The 20,618-nt window shown below is 49.5% G+C and overlaps 1 protein-coding gene across 3 annotated transcripts in view; it reads left to right on the forward strand.

Annotated features, from left to right (window-relative positions):
• The window catches only part of FLT4 (fms related tyrosine kinase 4), a 31,935-nt gene extending 12,543 nt beyond the window's left edge, over positions 1-19,392 (forward strand). Inside the window, exons 9-30 of one of the 3 annotated variants that reach the window (XM_031555731.1) lie at positions 276-438; positions 1,723-1,867; positions 3,280-3,388; positions 4,053-4,412; positions 4,627-4,773; positions 5,416-5,547; positions 5,797-5,903; positions 6,169-6,304; positions 6,870-6,974; positions 8,374-8,487; positions 8,710-8,798; positions 9,095-9,242; positions 9,666-9,760; positions 10,191-10,313; positions 10,608-10,719; positions 11,065-11,164; positions 11,608-11,713; positions 12,623-12,762; positions 13,240-13,360; positions 14,122-14,207; positions 15,483-15,567; positions 15,697-19,392. In XM_031555731.1, the coding sequence (XP_031411591.1) occupies positions 276-438; positions 1,723-1,867; positions 3,280-3,388; positions 4,053-4,412; positions 4,627-4,773; positions 5,416-5,547; positions 5,797-5,903; positions 6,169-6,304; positions 6,870-6,974; positions 8,374-8,487; positions 8,710-8,798; positions 9,095-9,242; positions 9,666-9,760; positions 10,191-10,313; positions 10,608-10,719; positions 11,065-11,164; positions 11,608-11,713; positions 12,623-12,762; positions 13,240-13,360; positions 14,122-14,207; positions 15,483-15,567; positions 15,697-15,702 (2,729 nt within the window). In that variant the 3' untranslated portion in view covers positions 15,703-19,392. Of the gene's footprint in view, positions 1-275; positions 439-1,722; positions 1,868-3,279; positions 3,389-4,052; positions 4,413-4,626; positions 4,774-5,415; positions 5,548-5,796; positions 5,904-6,168; positions 6,305-6,869; positions 6,975-8,373; positions 8,488-8,709; positions 8,799-9,094; positions 9,243-9,665; positions 9,761-10,190; positions 10,314-10,607; positions 10,720-11,064; positions 11,165-11,607; positions 11,714-12,622; positions 12,763-13,239; positions 13,361-14,121; positions 14,208-15,482 lie in introns of all 3 variants that reach the window. The other 2 variants (XM_031555729.1, XM_031555730.1) reach the window with 2 other exon arrangements.
• The last annotated feature ends 1,226 nt before the right edge of the window (positions 19,393-20,618 follow it).

Raw genomic sequence — 20,618 nt, forward strand, 5'->3', positions numbered from 1 at the left:
TTGGGGATTTGTCTCCAGCAGACTCTGTGACCTTGTGCTGGGGGCTGCAGCATCCAGACAGCCATATCCAGCAGAGGAAGGAGAAATGTCATCACTTGAACCTGCCTAAGTATAACCTGCCCTGCCCTGCGGGCCTGAGCTCCCTAGGAGCTGCCCTGGGATCTGCAGCACTGTAGTGCCCAGTCTCTGTAGACATCCTGGGGAGGGCTGTGCCTGGCCTAGGGACACAGCAGCTAAACCCAGGGCCACTTACAGTATCATTCTGGTGCTTGCAGTTCCTCCACGCATCCATGAGAAGGAAACCTCTTCCCCAAGCATCTACTCCCGGAGGAGCCCCCAGGCCCTCACCTGCACAGTCTATGGAATCCCAGCACCAGAGGTGATCCAGTGGCAGTGGAGGCCATGGATGCCCTGTCGGATGTTCTCTCGACGCAGTCTGTAAGTGCCAGTTCTCCCATTGCCCATGTCCTGCTAGCCCACTAGCGTGACATTGAGGTCTCCTTATGACCATGGCTGTGTCCCAGATCCCATCTGAGTTTTGAGTGCCCCTTGATGAGACCCTGAGGCAGCAGCTGGGGCTCACCTGCTCCTGCCCAGAAATTCCTGTGCTTTTTTGGGATACTACATCTTCTGGTGGGTGATGATGGAAACAAAAATGCTGGGAGGGAGGGAAGCAGAGCTACTGCATGTGGGGAAGAGCTGCTGAATGCAGGGAAAGCTCCAGCTGCCTGCCAGCTGCCTGCCAGCTGCTGGGGCAGTTTGCCAGGAGGGTGTTTGTGAAGGCAGGATGGATGGACAGGAAGGGTGCATGCCCGCTGCCTGTGCCCTGGGAAGTAGGGACAGCAGCAGGCAGGGCTGCAGTGGCATTTTTTAGCTGTGATCTTGCAGGAAGAGGGAAAAGGGATGCTGGGGAGTCAGAGACAGAATAGTCAGGGCGGAGGACATCAGGGTGCCTGGAGGAAGCCAGGTCCTGCAGCCCTGTGTAGGCTGTTGCCAAGCCTGAGACACCAAAGTGCTCTCCATTGCATGTGAGTGCACCATGGCCCTGTCAGGAAGCAGAGAGGCCCATGAATTATGGTCACTGTCTCCCAAGGCCACTGTGTTTCTGCCTAGCAGAGCTCCAGAGGATGCAGGAGGCTTCTTTCTGGCTTCCTGTTGTTTACATAGCTCACCAGTGTGCTCGCCCCGCCAAGTGCTCTGCCGGCACTGCCAGCACATGTCCTTACCCCTGAGCTAGGTTTTCAGCTTCCCTCTGCCTCTGCCACCCTGGATTTTGGGCTCTCCCTTCTCCCTGCTCCACTTGCATTTCAGCAGCATCCTGCAAGCTGCAACATCTCAGGTCTTTGGCAGATTTGGGCTCTTCTCCCCAGTTGCCATCATCAGCCCCAAAGAGGTGCCACCGTGTTCTTTGGGGATACCACACACAAACAGTTTTCACTCCTTCTTTTTTCCATCTTTAATAGTAAATGAAAACATAGTCCTGGGGTGAAGACACTGCCTGGGGCACCAGGATCTGTTTCCTGCTTCGGTTTTCACATATATAGATCATGTTTGCTTCATTAGTGATTGCAGACCACCCTTTTAAAGCACATTAGTGCTTACATAACCCAGAATCCCAAGAATTTTTGCAGTCAGAGTCTAGGAGCATCAGTTCTCAGACACAAAGTCAGTTTTGTTGCCTTCTTCCCAACCCTCTCCATCTCTCTCCTCTTTCTGGCTTAGCAATAGCAGGCACCGGGCAGCAAGGCGCCATCAGCGAGATCGCATGCCTGAGTGCAAGGACTGGAAAGATGTGTCACAGCAGGATGCAGTGAACCCCATCGAGAGCATTGACACCTGGGTGGAGTTCGTGGAGGGACGGAACAAGGTGAGGCCACAGCCCCAAACCTGTCTTGGAGCAGGGAGTGGGAAGCAGGGATCCCATTTGAGATCGGGCAGCAAAACTGGCCTGGGAGTGATTGTGCAGAAAAGCTGGTACCAATTGTACTGCAAGGAACATCCCTCTCTTGTTGCAGTGCATGACCTGCGGGCAGCTGAGTGGTGCTCATTGCCCATTTCTTTCTAGTAGCTGCAAGGTCTGTGGCCTGCACTGCACTGCGGTTCCTGTTCCTGCTGGTGCTGGGCACTGGCTGTTTGCAGAGGGATACAGAACAAACAAATGGGCCCCCGTTTCCGAAAGTCACTTCCTGTTTTCCTACACACCTCCAAAGGCACTTCCTGTCCCCCAGCACAGCCAGAAGTTCGTCACACTGCCAAGGGGGTGGCAGGGGCAGATGCTGCTCCTCCCCGAGCAGCCAAAAGGAAAGGCAGGGATTTGCTTTCTCTCCCTTTCCTCCTTTCTGACTGTCTTCTCTCATAATCTCCCTCTGGTTTTTATTCAGTCCATGAAGGCCAGTGTACAGTGCAGGATGATGTCAAACAGAAATCCCAGCACAAATGTAACAGCACAGATTGGAGAGAAAATCCCCAAGAAGGCAGGAAGGCAGCACACAGAAGCACCACCAGTAGGGTCACTTCAGCTGTATTGAATATCCACAAGAAACAGGAAAGGCAGCATTCAAAACTGCTGGTAATTAGGTCACTTCAGCTGTAATGAATATGCACTGAATGAATGAATGTTCCTTCTGATTAACACGAGCTAGTATATTGCCACTTAGAATTGAAATGCATCCCAAAGTGTATGGGATGAATAGTAAAGACAAAGTCATTTCCCTATAGGGGTTCGATATTTCTTTTTTTGCATTTTTAAACATTGCCTCATTAGAGGGATTTTTGCATGTAATTACCTTGCCATTTAACTGGAAAGGAGAAGAAACTCATGGTTCAAGCTGCAGATCTCCTCCAAAGGGAATGCTTGGAACACCCTTGGCAGCTCGTGTGTGTGCAGTGTGAGCTGGGAGGAGGGCAGCCTTGCTCCCCAGCTGCCTTTCCTGGCTCCTTTGGAGGCAGCATCTCCTGCAGCCATGCTCCCAGGGCAGCAACCAGGCTGCGTGCCCAGTCTTAGACAAGTCTTGCTGGAAGGAGAGATGAGAAAGCTTTTAGGATCATGTCTATGTACCCTTGGAATTTAAAGAGAGAAGATAATAGAATAAAGTAGTGAAAGCCGGGATGCTTTCATGAGTCTGATTTCCACTTATGGGTAGAAGGAGTGCTAGCAGGTCATCTGAGCCCGTGGAGCAGTTGTCTCGCTGCACAGGGCTGTCTGCCAGAGAGCAGCACCAAGCCTACTTTTCTCTCTCACCCTTCCTAACTTCTTCTGCTGCTCTCTTCTCCCACCAGACAGTCAGCAAGCTGGCCATCCAGGAGGCCAATGTCTCAGCCATGTACAAATGTATTGCTTCTAACAAAGTGGGTCGAGATGAGCGGTTGATCTACTTCTACGTGACAAGTGAGTACTGGGGACATCCCCTCTGCCATTGTCACTTGCCTGAAACAGGCAGCCCCTAGATCTGCCAGGTGCCATCATTCATGCATCGCACCTTAAACAGTGACCAGGAAGCCATCAGGAAAGCAGGGCTGCCCTAGATTTCTGCTGGGTGGCAAAAGCTTGGATTTCTGGCGGCAAATAGTGCAGACAGCTGGAGATAAGCTGGTGTGTCTGTGAAAGGTCCTGCTGGCTCAGCCAGCATACTGGGCTGGGGATGTGCCTGGTCCAAGAGCATCCTCTAGTGGCACTGCCAGCCCTGCTCCCAGGCAGGGTCCTTCTGGCCCCAGCCTTTGGCATGACCCCTGATGGATTTTGGTGGTGGGAGAAAGCTGGGTTTGTAGAAGCCCAGCAGAGTGAGCTGAGAACAGCCACATTCCTCCTAGGCTTGTTTCACTTGTGACCTGTCTTAATTTGACCCTGGGGCTTCAGCACAGCCCTTAGCACCTTGCTCAGCCACAGCTGTCGGTTGCTCGCAAGCTTGCAGGCTACAAGCACCAGGGTGGTTTTCATTTACCCTGGCTGAGGACAGTCAGGTCTCAGAGAGCTGAGCCCAAGGAGACAATTTAATTGTATCTAGCAGCTAAGCCAAGAAAACTCACCCACATGTTCATTTCCTTCCTAAAAGCCATTCCAGATGGATTTGAGATCGAATCCCAGCCCTCAGAAGAGCCCATAGAGGGGCAGGATCTACAGCTGAGCTGCAATGCGGACAACTACACCTATGAGAATCTGCAGTGGTATCGGCTGAACCTCTCCAAGCTCCATGATGAGGAGGGCAACCCCCTGGTGCTGGACTGCAAGAACGTCCACCACTATGCAACCAAGATGCAGGGCGAGCTGCGCTTTCAGCCCGACTCCAATGATGCCACCTTGCTGCTCACCATCCCCAACATCTCCCTGGGTGAGGAGGGAGACTACGTGTGTGAGGTGCAGAACAGGAAGACCCGGGAGAAACACTGCCACAAGAAATACATCTCTGTGCAGGGTGAGAGTCAGCAGGGCAGGTGGGAGTGACTTGCTGCTGGTACTCTTGCTGCAGTCAGCTTCCCAGTCCTTCCCTGGGGGAAGCCATGCAAGCTAAACTCAAGGTGGCAAAGGCACCTGGGTCCCAGGACACCCTCCAGCAAGGGTTAGAGACCCAGAGTCCCCCATAAATGCAGATATTCTTTTGATCAATCCATTTTGTGCTGCTCCTCCAGCCCTGGAGATTCCCCGCCTCAAGCAGAACCTGACAGACATTTGGGTGAACGTCAGCGATTCCATAGAGATGCGCTGTAAGGTGGATGGCAACCACGTTCCTGACATCAGCTGGTACAAAGATGAGAAACTGGTGGAAGAAGTGTCAGGTACAATGGGCCGGGGATGGAACAGAGGCAAGGCATCATGTCTGGTGAGCAGAGAGCTGAATGCTGCTGTGTGCTGGGAGTTGCTGTGCCTGGGCAAAGGTGCCCATTCTCTGAATTGCCTGAATTCTGGTTTTAATCATGTTCTGCTCTGGTTTGATGTGCTCTCACTGGGCAAGTCTGTGCCCTGGGATCTGGGCCAACATTGTGTGCACATGTACATTCAGGTGGACAGCAAGAAGATTTGCATCCTTTTTCTTCTTGCACTCAACTCAGTGCTGGACATCTCTGCTAATGCAGGGACTGACCCAGGGGAAGGAATATGGGAAGGATCTAGGTACATGGCAGAGGGAAAGGAGCAGGTCCTGGAGGTGAAGCAGAGCTTGATACACCAGCTGGACTGCCCAGGCACTGTTCCCAGTCCAACCTTGTAGAACCCTCTGTAGGGTTTTGTTCCTTCCATACACTGTCTAGGAAGGCCCTTCCAGGGTAGTTCTGGAGCCATAAGCCACAGAGGAGAGCTGGTGCAATTTAATTCTGTCATCTAAAATGAAGTGGCCAAAAAATATGAGCCTTATTTTTTGTCTGAATGAGTTCAATCCTCTTTCCTTATGAGTGACCGCCTTAACCTTCTTTGCCTTACAGGAATCGACCTGGCAGACTTCAACCAGAGGCTGAGCATTCAGAGAGTGAGGGAGGAGGATGCTGGGCTCTACCTGTGCAGCGTCTGCAACGCTAAGGGCTGCGTGAACTCCTCGGCTAGCGTCTCTGTAGAAGGTACCAGCAGACACCACACACCTAAGGGATGAAAGCATCCGAGAAGGAGTGTGTCTGAGGTCCCATGCCTCTTCTCTGTGATGCCAGGCTGCAGGGTGGCAGGGAAAGCCCTGAGACCATCTGTAGTCCAGAGCACATTTTGTTTGGAGAATGTCAACCCGCAGTTCCTTGGTCTCCCCATATCATGAAACAGGTCCCAAGAAACAGCCAAGCCTTTTCTCAAACTGCAATTTCCCTCCCATCCCACAGGCTCTGATGACAAGACCAACGTGGAGATTGTCATCCTGATTGGGACTGGAGTCATCGCTGTTTTCTTTTGGATTCTCCTTATCCTCATCTTCTGTAACATCAAAAGGGTATGTGGTTGTCTCCATTCTGGGGCAGAGGAGGGGGCTTAGAGGGGTTTGGGGCAGCCCCATTGCTGTGATGTGGGGCTGTGTGACAGCATCTGCTGGAAGCAGGTCACTGAGTAGTGCTCCAAGCACTGACAGTCAACCAAAGATGGGGCACAGAAGGGCTGTAGTAAAGACGGGGATGTGGAACAGCCTTTGCCAGGGGAAAGCAGGTTGAGGCAGGCAAAGGAGGCACCTTCTCACCCTCTGTGTTGGGTGATTCCTGCAGCCTGCCCATGCAGACATCAAGACCGGCTACCTCTCCATCATCATGGACCCTGGTGAGGTGCCATTGGAGGAGCAGTGCGAGTACCTGCCCTATGATTCCAGCAAGTGGGAATTCCCGCGAGACCGCCTGCGCCTGGGTGAGCTGAGCCCCACCCCTGCCACTAAGAGCTGCATGAAGGGCTTCCCACCAACCCTTGGAACACCCTCCAGATTTCTTAAATAATCAGGGCAAAACAGCCCAATTCACAGGAGATACCCTGAGTTCAGGACCGGGATAGGATGTCCTCTTGCTGTGACACCCACCTGCCATCTCTTCCCTCTGTCTGGGAGGGTTTTAAGGGCTGCAGATTGCCTCTGAGGCACAGAGTAGTGACATTAGCCCTGTCCTGCTGCAAGGTGTCATATTTACCTTTTCAACTTGTTCTTTTTGAGGGCAACAAACAGCCCCCTACCACAGCAGGGCCATTTCCTTCCTCCACTTTGTCCATGCCAGCTCTGTCTCGGTTCCTACCTTCATCCTTTTTCTTATTCTCACCACCAAAGCAAGCGGCCACCTGGGTAGGGCACATATTGCACTCCTTCCTTTTCCTCTGTGACTCTTTCTTTCTTCTTCCCATGGTTTCCTGTAAGGTCTTTTGTTTTTTGCCCCATTCTCCATGCTGCACCTGTATTCCTTCACACTGCCTTTCTCTTTGCTCATAGGTAAAGTCCTGGGTCATGGTGCCTTTGGGAAGGTGGTGGAAGCTTCAGCATTTGGGATCAATAAAAGTAACAGCTGTGAGACCGTAGCAGTCAAAATGCTGAAAGGTATGTAGACAGCCTAGTAGAATACACAGTTCATGTAAGTGAAGCCTACCTTGTAAACAATTGTCCTTTTGCATAAAATATTTTCCAGAGCCTTAGCAAATGCCTTATCTCCAACCAGCACTCCTGGGTGCTTCTGCCTGAGCCAGCACCAAGCAATGGGAGAGGAGCTGGTGCCAGTCTTTTAATTTATGGCTTCTTGGCCTCAACACAAATGATCCTCATGGCCTTCCCTCAGGAGTGCTTTCGCCTCACTTAACTGCACTGGGAGGCAAGTGGTAGAGCAGGGACATGGGGATTTAGCTGTCTGCAAAGGCAAAGAGTGAGATCTGTCTTAATGGATGAATAAGAATCCAGAGACCCTCTCTGGTAAGCCACTGAAGGAGATGTTGCTCCTAATTGCCTTCTTCCAAATGCTCGTGTGTTTCACATTTATGGCAAGGTTCAGCTGGGTAGGGAAGCATGCTGCAGTTCTGATCAGTCCAGAGTGAGATTTTAAACATAGCCGTGCTTTTGAACAGGCATCCAGGACATTATCCTGTGATTCAGCCACCAAGAAAACATCAAGGCTGTTTGTGGTCAGCAGTGGCCTGTACATAGAAACCGAATCATGGTGTGGCTCAGTAGCACTTACACTGCAGGAGTACAGGTGATCTGCAGAGCAGTAGCAGAGGGAAGCCTGATCGTACAAGGTTGTTTTACAGCCCTTTGAGGCATGACTCTTACCTGGCCCTTCAGCTGCAGCTCAGGAAGATGCTTCTCTCTTTGTCAGACTAAATTTACAAACTCCCACATAAAGTAAAATGTATATGGGAAGGTATGAAAAATGCTCATAAAACCAGAGAATGAACCTTGAGGGTAAAACAGAGGAGCAAGAATTGGTGTGAATTAGGCACTCAGAGAGAAGATGCAGTAGAGAGCTGGCAGGAGCACAACCCCGTGCTTGCTATTGGAAAGGAATTATAGAAAGGCCTTCTGGGTTTGAGCTGAGGCAGTCTTGCCTTCAGTCACAATCAAAAGACTCAAATGCCTTTTTGTTTCTAATTTTCCTTCAAACGGTTTTACAGCTCGTTATTCCTGCTTGGAGGCTAAAAGGGCAGAGATTCAAACGTGTGCATCTGTATATAAGCCTCAAGTGATCTTTTTCCCTACACTGCTATCAGAAGGAAAAACGTGTTGGATGCAGCTTGTGTTCTTGCTTTGGATCCCCGCTCCTGCATTACAGCATTACAGACAAGGCTCTGCCATTTAATTTGGAAATAAGCTGTAACAAAATGTACCAAAGCTTTGGGATTGCAATCTCTAGCAAGACTCATGTTATTACTGTGCTAAGACAGGGTGGGAGGGGGGAGAGAAAAAGCTGTGAGGAGGCATCACCATGATGTGGTTTGTTTGTTTCCAGAGGGAGCTACTGCAAGTGAACACAAGGCACTGATGTCAGAGCTGAAAATCCTCATTCACATCGGGAACCACCTCAACGTGGTGAATTTGCTGGGTGCCTGTACCAAACCCAATGGTAAATATCGCAGGGCAACAGGCTGAGCGTGCTCCCAGACATCACTGCTCATCCCCTGTGCCATTTCTTCTGGCCATGTATGTGACTGCGGGGACACGTGGGGATGTGTGTGCCTAGCCCTGGTGCCACAGCTCAGCAAGGCTGATATAATGTGAGTCAGGGCAAATTCTGACTATTCCAAATCCTTATCTCTTCCCCTGACCTTTGGTTTCTTCTCATTAGGTCCACTCATGGTGATCGTTGAGTTCTGCAAGTATGGCAACCTCTCCAATTACCTGCGGACCAAGCGGGAAGGATTCAGTCCTTACAGGGTAAGTAACCTCCTTTATCCCTAGGAACTGCCCCATGGCTAGGGAGGGAAGACATGCATTCAGAAACATAATCTAACAAGGAGGCAAAGACACCCTCTGTCTAGCAGTATTTCAGCTTTACGCAGTGATACTAGTTCACATGCAACATCAGGGAAGAAATTTCTTTCTGCAGACGAGGATAGATGCTCCCAGGCCAGAATTACAGCCTAAGAGCAGGACGAGACTGTGCAGCTCATGGGTGCAGGGGCTGCAGTGTATGTTGCCTGCTGAGGTTTTTGTTTTGATCTTCTTGCCAGGAGAAGTCACCCAGGCTGCGTATTCAGGTCCAGTCCATTGTGGAGGCAGTGAGAGCGGACAGAAGGAGTCGGTCTGGGACTAGTGACAGTGCTATCTTCAACCGCTTTCTGATGCACAAGAGCCAGACAGCACAGCCAATCCAGGAAGGTAATACCTCACCTGGCTCGCCAAGAAAATGCCAGTCTTGCTTAAATTGGAGAATGGGCCAGAGCACAGCAGTGGGCAGCAGGGACCCATCCACGGAGCTGATCTCTCCACTTGTGTGGCAATTCCCTCAACAGGGCTATTATATTCATCTGTTGTTTCTCGTAATGGACTTTAAAAACCCTAATGGAATGATTAAGTTACTTCAGGTTTTTTTTAGCTTAAAGAAAGATGAACTGAAGGGGTTCCTCAGTGGGTCCTCCGTAGGGCAGGAATAATGATCTGACCTTCAGAGTCCCTTCTAGCCCTACAAGATTATCTAGCTGTATCTCACCCAGGGGCTGTTTGTATCCTGCAGTTGTAGAGAGAGGCAAGGAGGACACAAGACGACTCAATGTCTAACCATGTTTTTGTACTCCTGAACAGTGGATGACTTGTGGCAAAGTCCCCTGACAATGGAAGACCTGATCTGCTACAGCTTCCAGGTAGCACGTGGCATGGAGTTTCTGGCATCCCGAAAGGTAAGCACACCCTTTCCCATCCTCTGTTCTTCTTTTGTGTGTGCCTAACTGGAGATGGCCTGGTGTGGTCTGTTGTAATCACAGAGCCACAGAGAATGTATGTATGTATGTATACAGGCTCCCATGGATAGCCAGTCTCTTTGACTGGCTGTTTCCAGTTTCACATACCAATTTGTGAACTCATTTTGTGATTTATTATTACAAAGCCCTGCACACAGTTGGGTTACAGACATACAAAGATGGAAACTTGGTTGTATTCTGTCATCTCCTTATTTATCTCCTTTAAAAATCTTTATTTTTAGTTCCTTCTCACCTCCCCAGTTTCCCCATTACAGCTCAGGTTAGCAAAGGAAGAATAGGGGAAGAGAATGCTTTATGGTGGCAGTTCCTGTCCCTCTGATTTTGCCTCTTCCTCCTCATGTGCCTTCAGTGCATCCACAGAGATCTAGCAGCTCGCAACATCCTGCTGTCAGAGAACAATGTGGTAAAGATCTGTGACTTTGGCTTGGCCCGAGACATCTACAAGGACCCTGACTATGTCAGGAAAGGCAGTGTGAGTACCATCTTGGGGTGGTCTAACTAAGGAAAATAGGCAGGAATGGAATCATATGTGTGACCGGGAGCAGGGACCATTGGCCTGATGATGGAGGTGTGGTCCTCCACAACCACCAGATTTGTTTCCTTCCTTCTGCTGCTCAGCCCATCAGCACTCCTCTATCCTTATACTCTTTGTGTCTTCATCCCTCCTTCTGCCTCACCAAACCTCCACTCCTCCATGGAGAGAGATTCAGGACTATTGTCTCTGGTTCTTGAATGAACAGTTTTGCCTTGCTTCTCCCTCCTGCAGGCCCGTCTCCCACTGAAGTGGATGGCTCCAGAGAGCATCTTTGACAAGGTCTACACTACCCAGAGCGATGTCTGGTCCTTTGGGGTCCTCCTCTGGGAAATCTTCTCACTGGGTGAGCGCTAATGAGGGGCTGCTGAGGCAGGCAGAGGCTTTTAGTATCTCGTTGGATGAGTCTGTGCATGAGGCCCTTATCTCTGCAGCATGTCTGAGGAGTGATGGGAAAAACATCAGTGTGGGCAAAAGAAATAGAGGCCATATTTACCAAGGAACAGGGTGATGGGAGGCAGCTTTCTCCTTACTGAGGCCGAAGAACCTGTCTTGGACAGAATTGATGTGGGCTGTGTGTCAGAAGTGACCTCACATCCCACGTGTTTTAGGAGGAAGTCCTTGTCTCAGGACAAGGATCGTTTTCTGATGGCACACTTCATGTTCCCACCCTTCTTCAAACCTCTTTTAGGGGCATCTCCATACCCTGGAGTCCAGATCAACGAGGAGTTCTGCCAGAGGCTCAAAGATGGTACCAGGATGAGAGCTCCAGAGTATGCTACTGCAGAAATGTGAGTCAGAAACATGGATCTCAGGGCAGGGCAGGCAGATGCGGAGACTTTTCATCCAGTATTGAGAAGAGACAAACTCTCTTCTCCTGGTGGCTGCCTGGAGGGTATTCCAGATGGGTTCAAATGCAGGACAGAACTATCTAGGGACATCACATTTTTTGCATAACCACATTGAGATGGCTTTGCAAATGAGTAGTGTGCTTCCCCACTCTTGAGGGTAGCTGAAGTGTCTAAATTGGCTCAGTCTAAGCTTGCAGTTGTATTCAATACACAATGAACCTCCTTCTAGTAGGTCCACAGGGCCTGTGTCCAATGTGCCGGGTACCAAGCTTTTCTTCACAGTGCAGATACACTCTGTTCCAGCAGAAACTACATGGGTTGAAGCTGCAGAGTGGAGTAGAAGGGGATTTCTGTGATATAAAACCATCACTTCTTCTTGGCAGTTACCGCATAATGCTGAGCTGCTGGCATGGTGATCCCAAGGAGAGACCAACTTTCTCGGACCTGGTGGAGATACTGGGGAACCTTCTTCAGGAAAATGTCCAACAGGTGAAAACCTCTCTGTGTCTCTGCTCAGTTCTGGACAGCTAGCTCCCACACTGTGTCCTCCTCTGACTCCCTAGCTAATGCAAAGCCTTTGTGAAGGCCAAGGATTAACACGGTGTCTCTGGGTCTGTCATTCAGGGGTGCTAGAGATAACAATTCTGCAGTAGCATTCTCGATGCATCCTAATATAGTTCCAAACCTTGCAGTGCAAGTGTCCTCTCAGTCGTCACTCTGGTATTTCCATTCTAATCTCCAGATGATTATTTGAAATGTTTCAGCTGACTCAAGGCTCTGGCACTCCTGCCTCTCCCACATGGAGAAAACCAGGATTTCACCAGGGCTTCTGAAACTCTATCTTCAGATCTAAATGTCAGGGTCATACGAACCAAATAGCTGTTCCATTACAGAAATCAGATATACATAATTCTCAGAAACTCTTAGTAATCACCACCATGTGGCAGCTCACCAGCACTGTGATGAGTATGCAGCACTGCTTTGAATTTTTTTCTGGATGTTCCATTTCAGAAAATTACTAAATGTCCCTTAAAAATGAGTACTGTCACATCCTATCCCTCTGATGTTAACCTTTCAGCACTGTATCCCAGCAGAGGCAAAACTAAACCAGTTGTTTGTTCCCTCAGAGTACAGTGCTCTGTCCATGTTGGCTGGAGAACTATAGGTACTGCCGGACTGAGTTATTTTCCTGCTCACACACACCTCCATGCAACTGCAGCACTTGCAGCCCCATAACTCAGAGGGCACAGAAATCTCTAGACAAATATTTTGCCTGAGAGAAACAAGACACATAATAGGAATGTTCCTGTCCAGCTCTGTCAGCTTCTGTTTGTAGAGCCCTTTGTTACAGGAAGGGCCTCCCCTTCTTGTAAAGCCACTCACTGTTCTTCCTACCAGGAAGGGAAGGATTACATCCCACTGAATGACTCTCACAGCTCAGAAGATGATGGTTTCTCCCAGGTGCCTTCCTCTGCCCAGCAAAATTCAGATGAAGAGGACTTTGACATGAGGATACGTTGCCACAGCCTAGCAGCAAGGTGAATCCCCTCTGAAAAGGGCTGAAGGAGCCCAGCAGCAGTCACTGGCCTGAGCTGTAAGGGAGCCTGAGGGATATGGGGAGAACTCAGTAGCAAGAAGTTGGAAAAATCCCAGTTGATCAGGTGTGATCCAAGCACTTAGGCCATATCATCTTGCTTATAAAAGCAAAATTACTTTCCCGTTCTGGTGCACAGCAACCCTTGATGTCTGAGCCTATGACATTCCTCCTCCTGCTTCCAGCTCCACTGTCAGAGAATCACATCCCACCAAAGTCATCATGGCCATCACCCAGTCTGGGTGCTCCCCACTATAGGAGTAAGGGGACACGAGGCCTAAGATGACACCACCCTCCTACCCACAGTCACCTCCATCCCTGCACACTATGATTGCAGGGACAGGAAGTTGAGTTCAGCTCCTGTTTGTTCAGGACATTGGCTCTGTTGGTTTTACTGAATGCCATGTGCTTCTGTCAGTAGATATTACAACTGCGTCTCATTCCCTGGTTGTTTGACGGGAGGAAATCAGATCAGGTGTTCATCCAGGATAAAGACATTCGAAGAGTTTCCCATGACACATACAATGTACAAGGCACACCCGGTGAGTGGCATCTGAGTGGGGTTGAGCAGGGGGCAAATAAATGTTCTGCTGTTTCCTGACATGTTTGCTGTTAAGGTCATGGGAGGATGATCACTTCTATCTAATGTCAGCCTGTCTGTACCATTCCATCCAGTCCTACGTACATTCATTTCCCCACCTGGCACATAGCAGTTTTTCTATAGCACAGCTTGCCTGACTGTGAAATAGGGAGATTTAGACCTGCAAGCCAGGTCTGTGAAGGATCTCAGAGAAGAATCTGCTTTTCATCCTTCTCAAATCTGTAAACTGGTTAAGCATACTGAAATCCAGCTATGACTAGATAAATCCAGAGTGCTTGTCCTGGAGCTCCTCTGTGCTGTCACACCACAGTATGCAGCAGGAGCCCTCTGCGAACTGGTCTGGTTCTTATATCTCCTGCGGTGGCAGAACTTAAGTCACTACCAGTTGTCTCCAGAGGAAAATCTCACTCAGATTTCATGGTAATACATCTTCCAGACAGGGAGCACTCTGTTTTTCCCAAAAGTAACACTGAGCTGCACACACAAATCCTACCTTTGGATGTGCTGCTTTTAAAAAGGCACCTAATAATATCACCAGCATGCTCCATGCACATCCAACTTCTTGCTGAAAGTAAAATACCCATACTCCTGTTTTTCCTATCACAGGTAGACATGATCTCATCTCCTGAATGATTCCTCCTCCCTTCCCTGTCTGATTAGTCGACAGGGATGTTACTGATAACTCCTGTTGCTTCCTTGCAGGACAATCAGACAGACAGTGGGATGGTTCTGGCATCTGAGGAATTTGAGAGGATAGAAAACCGACACAGAAAAGAAGGTGGATTCAGGTATTCTTTAAGTCTAGCCACTCAGATCTCTCTGCTGCCAAACATAACAAGACAAGGAGAAAGCTCTTGTCTCCCTGTAGGGTATGCCTCTTGGGGCTCTCAGCAGCAGCAGGGCTGTGGGCTTTGAGCCAGAGAAATCCCTGCACACACATTAATGAGAGGCAAAATGCATAAAGAACAGACCTGCAGCCTGCTTAGTTTTAAAAATATAAACTATGCCCATTCAACAGACAAACACATGTTACAGAAGGCCTGAAAATGTGTCCACCAAGATAACAAGGTGTAGTAGAATGATGCTATTAAAAGAGCTTTCATTGTTTATTGAAATTTTTTGGTGAAGTGTATCACAGTGGCACAGGGGCAAACTGAAGCCTTGTGGCTGCCACCTCTGCAGGGTTCTCCCCAGCCCTGCCAAGTTTCCTTCAGCCCGAACCATGTACTACAGGGCCCTGGTGTGGCATGGCAGAAATAGTCCAGGCCTCGGGACTTCCTGCATGCTGGTACTAAGCCTGGAACTCTCAGGGCTGAGGATGTTTTGGGTGGTCAAATCCTTGACCAAGCTTACTTTCTGAGTGAGAGCACATCCTGCTCATCTCTGCTTGGTGCTGGAGCAGGCTGGGACCTCGTACCTGTGACAGTGTATTGTGTGAGCCATGTCAGCTCGTGTGCAGTCAAAGCCAGTCCCAAGCCTCTTCCTCTCCTTCTCTCCCTTTCAACATCAGGTCATGCAGGTCATTTTCCTTGCTGTTATCTATAGCCCTGTGGCTTCTCTGTCGGATCAGACTGTCTCCTGCTTCTTGTCCTTGTCCTCTTTTCCCTGAGGCACTTCCCTGTTGTCTCCTATACCATGGGCTACCTAATGTCCCATCCTCTAGGAAACAATGCCCTTAAGCCTTTCCTTGGACATGTCCCTGCCCTTGCTTTTGTGACTTTGTGCCAGTCACCTGCTATTGGCAGGCATGGAAATGGGATTGCTGCTTTCCTTCCACATTATCTTCCTTGGTTTCTTTTTCCCCCATCCTGGCTGTTGGTTTATATCAGCTCCTATAACTCTGTGGCTGGGTTACATAGTGAGTTTTCACAATGCATAAGGGCTGTGTTTAGGTTTAGAGCAAGATCATTTATTGTGCTTTGAACCAGAGGTATAGGTTCATTCCTGACCCCGCCACTGCTCCATGCATTAGTAGATAATGTTTCCTGTAGCTGGGTTTTCTCTAAGCGGGATGGAGATTTCCAGGAGGGCTCAGACTGACCTTCTGTATCTTTCCCTCACAGCAGTAAAGGGCCCGGCCGAACTGCGGAGCTGTCGGTGGAACAGTCAGACCTGCGGGGCAGATGTCGGCCGTCATATGGATCCCAGGTTGGAGGCCAGACTTTTTACAATAGTGAATATGGGGAGCTGTCAGAACACTCTGAGGACGGCAGCTGCACCCCACCTGGAGAGGGGGCCAGTCCCTCCACTCTCCACACTTCCTTCTTCTCCGAGCAGTACTAATGGCACCAGGCCCTGGAGGCACCCTGCCAAGGCATTCTCTCTCTCACACTCTGGGCACATCATCAGGGTCACTCAGAGCTTCCCCTTCAACCTACACCCAATCACAGCAGCAAACCCACTCCAAACAGATGGGGATCACCAACGTCCTCGGAACCACAGCATGATGGCCAACGCAGCACCTCCAGCTGCAACTTCTCTTTGCTGGGACTGGAGTGAGTGCCTTGCTGATTCCTCGGGTTTCTTTTATTTCTGTAGCTCAAACAGATTCATTCTGCTGGCAATTGTGTGCCTGTGTTCAGCACTACAGCACCTTCTGCCTAACATTCAGCCTCCGCTCAGATCTGCTTCCCATTCAGAAAGCCCATTTCAGGTCAGATATAAATAGATCTGTCTTAGTCTCAAGTTTCTTCCTGGTGTGCAGCCTGAATGTTTTTCCCTGGATCGCTTCCTCCTTCTCTCCTCATGATGTCAGCTGCTGAATTGCAGAGCAGAATCAAAGACAAGAAATCCCTGGTGGTATTAGCAGCAAGAGCAGGACATTCTGAAGAGGTGTACAGAGAGATCCCAAGGGATCTTTGTAAAGGTTCGTGCACACTTCATTCTGGGTAGGTGCCAGCATACACCCAGCCTCTCTGTCTCCTCTGCAAGCAACACTCACTCCCCTCTCATCTCTACTGGAGGGGGACCTGTCACTCTGCCTTATCACAGGGATTTTTTAGCCATTTCAACACAGCCATCAGAGTGTTAGCTGATGGCCGAAGTCTTCCCAGTGAGATGAACAGCAACTCTTTTTGCAGGCCCTGTGTGAAGCAGGGCTTTATATTCTTTGTGCTGGGAGCTTTGTGCTCACAGGTCTGCTGCTCTTGCCTTCCGCTTCTCCCAGAGCAGCACTGAGATCATCTGTTGTTCAAATGAGAAATTAAAGCAAAGCTGTGTTAATTTCAGCTGGCTTCTAAACATAGAGTGAAAATGTGTTGTTTGCTGAAGGGAAAAGGATATAAGTGTAAGGGAGTGAAATGTTTATTTTCAAGCTGCTGTGAGGGTTTTGGAAACGACAGAAGGAACAAAGCTTCAGCAGTGACGTGCCCTGGGCTGCATCCCCTGGTGTGCTGGCATTGCTGAGCTCACACAGCGTTGCACCTGGCTGGAGCACAAACCCTAATTCTCCTGGATGGACTACTCTACACCATGACCTTTCCTGTTGCCCTGGTTCAGAGGAGGCACTCTCTGCCTCATAGGCTCTTCTCCAGTTTCTGTTGCAGAGCTGCCAGTGCAATGCAGCTGTCTCTGGAGAACCAAAAAACATTTATTTGCTGAGGAACCATCTCATCACTTGGGCCTTTTGTTTCTAAAAGATACCACATGAATTCAGGCTCTGGGGAATCTCCACAACCCCTCTCAACAGATTTCTGCGCTGCTGCCTCACTGCTTTCCACATACTTCTTTCCATCCTGTTCATAATCCAGGAGCTCAGCCATAGAGCCATTACATCATCACCAGAGGAGTCTGGGTGCAGAAGCTGTCTGAACAGCTTGTCATCTTCTCTTCTCCCACACGGCGGTGGCTGACAGAGCTCCTTGCACGGGGGTATCTCAGCACTGGGGAGTTTCTGCATGCAGGCCACACCTCTGCATAGAGGCAAGAGTTTGGACTTTGAAAATTGTGTTTTCTATCAGATGTACCATCTTCCAAAACTGTATTTCTCTTACAGAAGGTATTAGGTGTTTCCTGATGTAAGTCGTTATTGGTGACTTTCCCAAATCTTAATTATAGTTGTCTGCAAAGTGTAATGGGTGAGATTTATTTAGCTCATGGGAAAAGCATGGCTGTCATTCAGATTCCCTCAGTCTGCAGAGTGCCCGGTGTTCCCCTCCCGTCCCATGTCAGCAGGAGGACATGGCTGTGATTTCCATGGCAATTAGAGGCACAGAACTAGACCAGCTGGAGCCAAGCTGGCTCAGGACAGGGAATTTGAAACTGTGTGTGACAATTGATTCCCCAACTTCTACTGATGTCCCCCAAAGTTGCCAGGAATTTAAGCATCTTTAAGTAATTGTTATGACTCAGTAAGAATGCTTCTGGCAGGAGATGCAAGAGAGTCAGGCCAGGGAAGCAGGACAGCCAGCAGGGTGCGGGCCAGGCCAAATTCTTCTGCCCTCATCTCGTCCTGTTTTTTCATCGGTGGTTCCCTTGGCAGAAGAAAAGCTGTGCCCTGTGCTGGGGGTTCACACAGGTGGAAGGTGACAGACTGCAGAGCTAAATTCAGGCTGCTCTCTTGGTGATGTGCAGCCACAAAACCACCATTCTCTTGTTTCCAGCTCTTCATAAACCTGCCTGGAAACAATGCCCCAACTGACAGGATGCTCAGTAAATGTCTGTGAATTAACAACAGGAAAGCAGAATTCCAAAGTAGCTGCAAATGAGGATTAAAAACGTACTAGCAAAGCCGGGCACTTGCAGGGCACTGGCAGGGTTCTGCAGCACAGATGTGATGGAGGCATCCACACACCCTGGCACCTAGCACTCCCAGTCTGTCAGCACTCCCAGCCTGCTGGAACAGCTGCACTGGGGCTTTAGGTTCCATGTAAATTGCTCATGAGCATCACTGTAGAGACGTGTTACTTCATTAGAGCCATTATTAAAGATCCCCTGCTTCATGCCAGGGAAAGCGCTGAAGTGACATCTGATTCTAAACATTCAAATGATTCAGCCCCATAGGAGTTTATTATCTATTTTACACCTTCTTGAGGTGTGTGGGGGGAAGAATCCGATCCTATTGTATCAGTGCCAACAGCCTTGCATGAACAACGCAGCTTAATACGAGCACATGTTGGCTCTTTAGATGCTCCAGTGGTGAATAACAACAGTAGTGTCAGATACTGAAGAGCTGTTGAATATTTGTACTTAAAACAATACTGAAATGGGAATGTACAAACTTGACACCTTTCCCCACACTCCTGCATTATTTTTGGCATCTTTTTACAGTCTTCAGATAAGTGTGAGCACAAAAAGAAGCGGATTTGTTCTGGTTTGAGATGAGGCAATGGTGCTGTGGAAGGACAGACAACAATGAGAAAATATTTCACCTTCTAGAAGCCAGGTTTGATGTTTGTGCGTGCACAGTGCACGGTTTGGTTTTGTTTGGGCCTTTTACTGGGATTCACAGCTGAAACTATTTATCATCTCTTCTTTTAAAATGACCATTCTGGGTCTACACTACAAAGTGTTGGTATTGAGAGGACATTCCTCCTTCATGAAAACAAAGCATCTCATTCCCTACTTAGGAATGCACATGTGTCTCTGGAGAAAAACCTGTGTATCAAGTACCACTTCATTTATATCACAGTATTTTAGCCTGGTACCTGTTGTTGCTGCAGCAGCATTGGATGTTTCCATGGGCTGCCCTCCGAGCAAGTAGCTTACAGCATGGGTTGTGTGTGAGTACAGCAGTGTGGTTTGTGTGTGTTGTGAGTGAGTGTTTGGGTGTTGCATGTGCGAGTTTCTCCTATGGTGAGTGTATGTGAGTTCTCATAGCTCCTATTGAGTCCTGTGTCTGGAAGCTGACGGTTATATATCAAACCAGTTAGAACACTGCTTTCTTTCCTCTCCTCCTATCGTACTCGTTATCCTTTGTCATTAAGAGTTCTGTTGTAATATCTAAATGTGAACATGAATAAAGTCATAACTGGCTCCGCGCTCTGCTTTGTGGAGGCCGCTGCCCACGGGTGCTGCTGGGCCCGGCTGCAGCCAGCCAGCCCTGTGCAATTAACTTCATTTTGGCATTATTATTTTTATTTTTGCATCGCTTTGCATGTGCCACATCCTTGAGGAAACAGCTGGGCCTTGTGGCATTTCCATCCAGGATAAAACTCATGACGTAACCGGACACACGTTGGTTAAGCTGCTGACAGGACCAGACCCTTGGCCCTGCTGCCATCTCTCCCAGCCCTGCTGAGCTCCCCAGGGCACTGCACCTCGCCCTGTGGATCCTCTTGTGGGGCAGGAAAAGCATGGCGTGGCCAAAGGCTCCTGGAGCAGCTATGGGAGCGAAGCTATGGGGCACGTGGGGACTGGGTCTGAGGGAAGTGCTCTGCACCCGGTCCCAGGGGAGCACTGGATGCCATGCCTGGCCGTGTGGCTGCTGCATGCAGCGCCTCAGCACAAGAATGGGGATGTTGTGTCCCTGCAGCAGCCATCACCAGGCACCAGGATGGAGTGTGGTTGGACAAGGGAACTGGGGAGGCTGGGGCTGCATGCCCACTTTGCTGTTTGAGTCTATCATCACAGATGTCTTTAGGTAATGTGCTGGGAGCCTGGCCAGCAAAGGCCTTGTTCCTCAGTGCCTGGAGGTCCTTCTGAGAATATTGACGCAGTAAAAGCAAGGAATCTGAGGCTCCTAGTGCTCTTGTTACCTTTGTGCAGGGGGCAAGGATCACGGAAACAGGACACCAGACCAGGTTGCTCACAGCTTTGTGCTAAACCTGGCTTCAGATCCCTTCTGCCCTTGGATTCCTGCACAGCTCCTCTGGGCAGCCTGTGCCAGGGCCTCACTGCCCTCACTGTGTTTCCTCCTCTAGTTTAAAGCCATCATCCCTGGCCCTGTCACTACACTCCCTAATGGAGTCCTCCCCAGCTTTCTCATAGGCCCCTGTTAGGCAGTAATCACAGGAAGAAGGGAACCGATAGTCGGTAGGAACTGTGCTCAAGCATTGCATGCCAGTATTCATGGGCTGGCACAGGGATGCTGTGGGGAAAGGGAGGTGGTTCCAGGAGGTGTCCCCATGTCAGGTTGCTGCCCCCTGTGCCAGCAGACCTACAGTTGCTCCTCTAGCTGGGAGGAAAGGTTTGCTGCAATGTTGCAGGGCTGTTGTGACGTGTGGCTCCTTGCCCAACATTTACCAACAACAGCAAAAAAA

This window comes from Meleagris gallopavo, chromosome 15 (genome assembly GCF_000146605.3).
Source record: "Meleagris gallopavo isolate NT-WF06-2002-E0010 breed Aviagen turkey brand Nicholas breeding stock chromosome 15, Turkey_5.1, whole genome shotgun sequence".
NCBI classification, from domain to species: domain Eukaryota; kingdom Metazoa; phylum Chordata; class Aves; order Galliformes; family Phasianidae; genus Meleagris; species Meleagris gallopavo.